The sequence below is a fragment of the Vicugna pacos genome, chromosome 33, assembly GCF_048564905.1.
Source record: "Vicugna pacos chromosome 33, VicPac4, whole genome shotgun sequence".
Classification (NCBI taxonomy): Eukaryota; Metazoa; Chordata; class Mammalia; order Artiodactyla; family Camelidae; genus Vicugna; species Vicugna pacos.
In genome coordinates, this window is record NC_133019.1 from 14,673,536 (window position 1) to 14,681,033 (window position 7,498).

At 41.6% G+C, this 7,498-nt stretch overlaps 2 protein-coding genes across 3 annotated transcripts; one reads left to right on the top strand and one right to left on the bottom strand.

The window, feature by feature from the left end:
* Nucleotides 1-214: 214 nt before the first annotated feature.
* Nucleotides 215-5,498, bottom strand: RBM7 (RNA binding motif protein 7). Of its 2 annotated transcripts, none has more exons than XM_006207797.4 (5): nt 5,366-5,498; nt 4,287-4,449; nt 3,562-3,646; nt 1,647-1,737; nt 215-627 (listed from the first exon to the last, which is right to left on the bottom strand). In XM_006207797.4, the coding sequence occupies exons 1-5, from the start codon at nt 5,459-5,461 to the stop codon at nt 265-267; spliced, it is 798 nt and encodes a 265-aa protein (XP_006207859.1). In that variant the 5' UTR covers nt 5,462-5,498; the 3' UTR covers nt 215-264. The 2 variants fall into 2 exon arrangements, with proteins under 2 accessions (XP_006207859.1, XP_072809853.1); XM_072953752.1 differs by lacking the exon at nt 5,366-5,498 and adding an exon at nt 5,081-5,358.
* A 297-nt stretch (nt 5,499-5,795) lies between these two features.
* Nucleotides 5,796-6,250, top strand: C33H11orf71 (chromosome 33 C11orf71 homolog). Its single transcript, XM_072953753.1, has one exon. It carries the CDS (start codon nt 5,796-5,798, stop codon nt 6,189-6,191), a length of 396 nt encoding a protein of 131 aa, XP_072809854.1. The 3' UTR covers nt 6,192-6,250.
* The last annotated feature ends 1,248 nt before the right edge of the window (nt 6,251-7,498 follow it).

Here is a 7,498-nt window from a genome sequence, read left to right on the forward strand (position 1 = left end):
AAATGATTAGGAATTGTGGAACTTTCTTTTGCATAAAACCCTTTCCTCTTCTTAAAACCCTGAGGTGAAAGGTCATTAATGTAATAAAATTAGAACCACAATTCTTCTCATTTCTGTATTGGACAGCTATTAGGTTTTTAAAATTTTATAAAGAAATGTGGCAACTTGTAAAGCTGCTCTACACAGTTTTTTAACAAAATATTCCCAGACCAACTTAACAAAAAGGGCCTAGAATAGACTTTATAAAACATCCTTTAACACTTGTTAGTGTCGAGGTGAGCGCCATTTTCCATCTCTACTGCTGTCTCTTCTGCTATCATAGTCATGGCTCCAGCCATCATGACTCCTGTCTTCATAGAAGAAATCATCTCTGCTTCCCCTGTAATGATGGTCGGACCCATGATCAGGGTAACGCTGCTCACGGCTATAATGTCTATCCACTAGATAGGGATGAGAATTCTGTCTGACTTTACGCTGTGATGATGGTGCATCTTGGCGCCACTGGGAGCTTGAAGACTGGTTAAAAGTATGATTATGTGACTGAACTGATGGGGAAAATCCTGACTGATCCAGATGTGGAGAACCAAATTTCCCTCCATATGACATCTGTCTCAAAACATTATTCATCTGAGGGAAGAGAAAAAGAAGGAAATGTTAACTGCAAATATTCCTAGATATCAAAGCCAATAGATACCTGGTCATGGTTAACCAAACAATAATAAAAAAGCAAAATCACTCTTGTCTAGATGAATTTAAGTTAAACACAACTAGAAGCAGTACAATACAATAGCTTCATTCATTTCAATGTATACCTACAAGATATCTGTCAAACTGCCAGGAAGATAAACAAAACAATTATAATATTAATTGTGAAATGGTGTGTGAAATGAGCTAGTGAGGAGAAAATGGAGACAAATACTAAAGTGACTAGACCAGTGGTTCCCAAATTCTGCCTGGGGATAGACATGAGCCAAAGTTTTTGTTTTTTTTTAATGGTCTGCAGCAAAATGAGAAAAATAAATATTATGTTTATAAAAGCTGACATCCCTTTACATTGGTCTCTTAATTTCATTTTATTTCACTCTTATATTTTTATTTTGCAGACCTGTGAAATACAAAAGCCTAGAGACCACAAGCCAAGATTACGATTTGGGCAAAGAAAATAAAAAGGAAGAAGTAAATGCAGAAAAAAAAAAAGAAAAGGATTTGGCGACTGATCAAAGACAAAGATGAAACAGCAAAAGATCCTAAGATTTTAAGCCTAGTCTCATGGTGATACTATCACAGAAAAAAGTGGAAAGTTCAAGAGGGAGCTGGTCTAGAAGAATCCAGGATATTCCAGTATTAAGTACATGGATAAGTAACTCAGCACAGACTACAAGAACATCAGAGAATGCGTTTCCAACACTTGCAGCACACACAACATACCAACAAAGGTTAAAGAAAAACACAAACATGAGATGCAGTTCTTCTATTTATTTTCAGTCTTAAATATACATTTCCGTCCAGTGAAAACTTAAATGAATGATCAATTTACAAATATCACACTAACGAAAATTTAGGAACTTAATTTAAGAATTAATTAAGAATGAACATTTTAACCTTTTTTTTTTTAAGCAACTCAAACTGAAAAAAAATCAGCCTACCACTGCTTGTCTTTGAAAATTTTCTGGAGAAGAGAAAGATCTTTTAATTATCTGTGCTGATGCAGTCATGTTATCCGCAGTCCTTTCATACCTGTGAAAAATAAGGAAACCCACATATAATCATTCATTTAACTAATGTTTACAACATACCGATCATGAGTAAGACACATAAAGACAAGAATAAGCAAGACAAACAAGGTATCTGCTCTCATGGGCCTGGGGTAAGGATTCAGACAAGATGACAATTCACATGGTTATAATAACAGAATCATAAATGACTACAGAGCAGGTGGGGGGTTCTATTTTAGCTTGACTGGTCAGTGATGGCTTTTCTAAAAAAGGAGGCATTTGAAGTGAAGGCTGAATAACAAGATTACCTGAGGCCACATATTCCAGCTGAGGGAAGGGCTAGAGCAGGGGTGGACAAACTACAGCCAGTGGGCTAAATCCAGTTTCTATAAGCAGTTTTCCTGCAACACAGCCAAGCTCTTTTGTTTTTGTACTATCTGTGTAACGCTACAATGGCAGAGAAGAAACTGCATGATCTGCAAAGCCCACAATATTAACTATCCGGTCCTTTAAGGAAACAAGACTGTCAATCCCTGGGCTAGTGCAAAGGCTGAGACTGAGAACTAAAATGACAAAGATTTGATCAAATAGATGTAACAGATGAGGGAAACAGAAGAAATAATGGATAACACCTAGATTTGGGGCTTGAGCAATTAGGTAGACCTTTAGTGAGACAGGAAATAGGAAAAAATCTGGGGAGTAAGGAATTAAGAGTTCTGTAACGTAAACAGAATATTAATTTTAAGGACTCAAATCTTCTCACTTCCTAAAGAGGTAATTAACTTCAGCTGGCAAGAAAAGATGCCGCTCTACCTCGCCAATATCCTCTACTACTTTCCATTTTCCATTTTGATCAAGGCCTCTTTTGGGTCCTCATTCACGTCTGTCATCTCTCTTTGTTAAAACTTTCTAAACGCTTTCTACTCATGTCATGCGGGTGTGCTCATTCACACAGCCTGGGTTTGAAAACAAGTTCACTGCTTATGAGCAGTTCAAACTTGAGCAAGTTAACCTCCAACTCTCATTTTCTTCATATACAAGAGACAGATGATGATAATCCTTATCTCCTAAGACTGCTGTGAGGAATACATGAGATCACAAACGCAAAGGCCTTGGTGAAGAAGCTGACACAGGACAGGTTATTTGTTAACTCTTTCCTGAATGAAGCCCATTATGACTGATAAGTAGCTCTACGGACATATCAGGAAAAACTGCCCCTGGTAGAGTATTAGCCTCCCCAGGCAAATAAAACTATTTAAATAAATATAAATTTGGCACCTTTTCTAATCCTCAGTAGCTGAGAGGGATTTTACAAATCATTCAAATCAACCTCCTTTCCTTACAAACGGAAAGACAGGACCAGAGAAGTGAGATTGGCTCAAGATTACACACTGGTACAGAAAGATCTGGAATCCAATTCTATGAGCTCTTAGTCCAGTAGTCTGTTTATACCAGTACGTATTTTGAGACTGCAAGGAACAACCAATTAGTGGTCATAAAACTAATCTGATTTTTTTTAATGAAAAAGAGTGTACTACAAGTAGTAAGGGTATGCAATGTTTTAAGAAATTTTGTTTCAGTTATATACATGTATGTGGGTGTGATATATGTCTTTACAAATGAAGATAGTTATATACGTAGATATTTTAAGGGGACTATATATAATGTGCCTATGGTCCCCTTAGAATAGATACATATATAACTATAATCCAAAATAGCAAATAATATAGCAGAAGAGTAAAGAGGTAGGATCATAAAGAAGGAATCGAATCATTCTTGTTCTGAGATCGCTACCTAAAAGAAAAACTCCTGATAAATGATTTTTACAACAGGTGAGAAATATTACCTGCTAGGAGATGTGGAAGCGGGGCTTGAATTTCCAACGTGATGCTGGGGATACAAACTGACCTCCTGTGAGGCATGACTACTTCCTAAAATAGAGAAACTCTTATTGATAGAAAATAATTTGAAATTTTGTCTCCCTCAGCCCAAATCACTCCAAAAAGGTAGACACAGGCTAAAAGAGAAAACATCAAATTTCAGTAGACGGCTTTACAGTTCATCAGAGTGAAAATTCTAAGTGTTTAACGGCAGATATATTCAAAACAAGGGGTTCTAAAGAAGGTTGCTATCCAATGTATAAATATCTGATCTGGCCATAATATTCTGATCCCCACACTAAACTGTAAGACGGATAAAAGGAAAGTTTCATCTTCACATGATCGTGAATCAAAATTTGTAAAAGTAAACTACAAAGAAGCCAGGAAAAGCATTTTCAGGAAATAATCGTTGCACCTTTCAGAGCGTGAACTTAAACCCAAGTCATTCTAACAATAAAGTTTATGTTCTTTTCACAAACCCAAACTGAAATTTTAAACTCTTTTTAAAATTACAGCTTTCAAAATCCATGTTGTCGATGTTACCCATTTTCAGGGAAATATAAAGTTTACTATTCACAAAGCTTAAAGTATTTTCATCGAAAGAGAGGTTCTTAAAACTGAGTAATAAAATTAAAACCAAAAACAAAGTGACAAACAACCTCTCTCCCAAACAACATCAGTGAAGAGTTACCTGATCTAAACTGAATTTTGATGGGTCTTCCAAAAAGTTTGATTCCATTAAGTAGATTCATTGCATAAGGAACAGATACTTCATGTTTGAAATTCACAAATGCAAACTGCTTTGGTTTACCATCCTTATCTTTTGGAATTTTCACTTTTATTACTGGCCCAGCCTATAGACAAAAAAGTGTTCAGAATTTCAATAAGACAATTTCAGGAATATACTCAAATCACAAAGTTGAAAAAACTACAAAAATGTAACCAGGGACTCTAAAAAAAAAAATGGATACACAAGAATTTCCCTCTTGGCTTAAGACCTATAGGTATGACTGAAAATTAGGTTAACTTATTTGGGAGAGGGGAGCCCATAAGGAACTGGAAACCCACTCGCCGGATTTACATTCCACAGCACTTTAAGACGTTTAACAAGGCGACCAACATTCGTTATTTTCCCACTGCATGGAAATTAAGACTGATCAAGAACAAGAGAAAGCGTTTTCCTGGACTGAAAATTCACTTTTGTACCGATCTATCAAACATTACCAGTTGTTGGAGGATAGAACTGGAGGCGACAGGCTACTCTAAAAATTTTAACACATTTTAATACAGATTCTAATACTGAAATACTACATTGCTGCTTTCCTATGGAGTATTTGCGAATCTGAAATATTTTAATGCTGCAACTCTGTAAGAAACTAAAGTGGAAAAGGATACTGGCAAAGAAACTGAAACACAATTTACAAGGGGAAGATGAGAAAAGCAGGAAGAGGAAAAAGCCCAGCTCAAGGAAGGACCCACACGTACGAGGTCCCTTAGAAGCCCGGAATCTTTACCACGGGAATGCTAGACTAGAGGACCCTCCACCTCCTTTAGCCGTCACTTCGGCCTGAACTAACCACAGTTCTTCTAATAAAGCGACACCCAGCGAGCGCCTCACTTCCTAAGCCCGACCTCCAGCCTCCAACCCGCCCACCTGTCGGGTGACCGGACGGCCGGTGCCGCCTGCGCCAAGGAAGCAGCCACGGCCGTTGGGCCGGGCCCTACGCGGGCCGGAAAAACGAAAGGAAAAGGCTGCTCCCTGCCGCTTACCTGGTGGAAAAGCTCGAAAAGGAGCTCCTCTGTCACCTTCGTTTCAAGGTTGCCCACAAAGAGAGTGCGATCCGCTTCGGCTGCCGCCGCCCCCATCTCAGCGTCGCCCCCTCCCGAAAAAGTCCGAAGGGTCGCCGCCGACGCACCCACTGCGCACTCTCGGAAACCCCACGTCCGCGCGGCCCCAGGCGTCACCGACGTAAACGTCAATCACGCCGGCTCCCAGCGGCGTCGACGTGCGCTGCGGGACTGCGCATGCTCGCGAGGGGAGCGCTCGTTACGGGCGGCCTCTTGCTCCGCCGCCGCGCCGGTGATGGCTTTTGAGGAGGTCGGGCTCCGCGTTCGAGACGGGCCGAACTGATCCGCGGAGCCGCGAAGGGCCTGCCCCGGCCGAGGGACGGAACACATATACTGCGGGCAGTGTTTGAAGATGGCCCTGAACTATGCGTCGCTGTCCGCCGGCGACCGAAGGAGCAGGGTGTCCCACCGCTCGTCCCTCGGCGACCTCAGCTCGTCGGCCTCAGCGTTGGCGATGGTCTCCGGAGACAGCTTCCTCGTTACCAGGCCCCAGGCGGTTCTCCCGGAACTTATTCCGCGGCCGGCGGTGCGGCTGAACGTCCGGGGCGAGAGCCGTCGGGCGCCTGGGGGCGGCCGGAGCCTGACCCGCTTTACACGGGGAAGGGAGCCGGATGCGCGCAGCCGGAGCCGCCTAGCCCGCTTCTCACCGTACCCCGCGCCTGGGGCTAAGCTCGACCTCCTGCGAAGTGTGCTCCAGCAGCGTCTGGCGGCGCTCGGAGGCGTGATCGCAGCCCGTCTGGCGGCTTGAAACGGACACCTCCCTCCGCTCCTCAATGCGCTTGTGAACAAGGCCTCTCTCAAATCCTTTCCTGGTGCTACTGAAGCCTTATTTTTAGAGGGACGTCTTTTCATTCTAATATAAAAATACGTAGGAGTCCTGTTACTCTAACTGAGCGCAAAGGAAAAGTTCTACCATTCGCCAAGTCAGATGGTTTTAAATAGCCATGATGATTGGATCAGAAGGGAGGCGGGGTTTTGATGTAGTCACAAAGCTGAGCTAATTAGATTATCTTTCGCAGAGATCGGTCGTCCTTTTACTCTCCCAACAATGGACCCACAGTTTTCTTCTTTCCACTAATAAGTCTTACCTCCCTTCCCGGCAGATTCTCCTTCTTTGAGACTTGTAATTCGAGCTTCCTTAACGGCTTACCTTTCTACCTCAGACTATTCCTTTTACCTTTACTTCTGTTGGTTTGCTACTCAGACTTAACCTTCCACCTGTGGCCCGACTCTGATCCTGTCATCTTGTCCTTAACACTTACTTCCATCTCCGTCCTCCACTGTGTCTTAAGGAATGTCTTCAAACTTCAGTCTCAACCATACTAAAACAAAAGCAAAACTGAAACCTTGCTACTCTTTCGAATTAGTAAATGAAGTTACATTTCTTTATTTGCCAAAGGTTCCAAATGAATGTTTACACTTACACTTGTCATTCTATTATTCACATGCAATCCTGGCTTCCTTAATGCGAATCTGTTGTCCCAAAATATACAAAAATTGGAAACCTTGGCCTTAAGTCTCATTTTTAGGAAACTGCTTATCCATTCACTCTAGCATCTTCCTTGAACTTTCTTGTTTGTCTTTCCCCATTCAATCCGTCAACAATATTTGAAGGTCTTCCCACTAAGTACTGTGGATGAAATTCACATTTAGTCCTGCTATCAAGGAGCTCAAGAAGTGTTCTCTTGAAGGAGAGGCTAATAAGTCAACAGGCAATCACCACACTGGAGACTTCATTAGGTGCAGGGATGAAAAAGAGCCCCGGTTGCAGTGGTTTTCCATAATACTGCACCACCTTGGTTCTTACACCTGGCTGATCACTCCTTATCTGCTAATATTTTTATTGTCTTAGTTATACGTTTCCCCAGGTTTTAAAGGGTGGTATTGGGGGAAAGTGAGTGGATTTTGTCAGTGCCAACTCTTCATGTAAGCAGGTTTCCCCAGTGGACTCTTCTCTGTACTTATGGTCAGATAAAGCAAAATTACACACACCCAACAATTGTTGAAAATGACATTTTTGAGAAAACTATGGAAAAACGAGAGAGCTTCCATAAG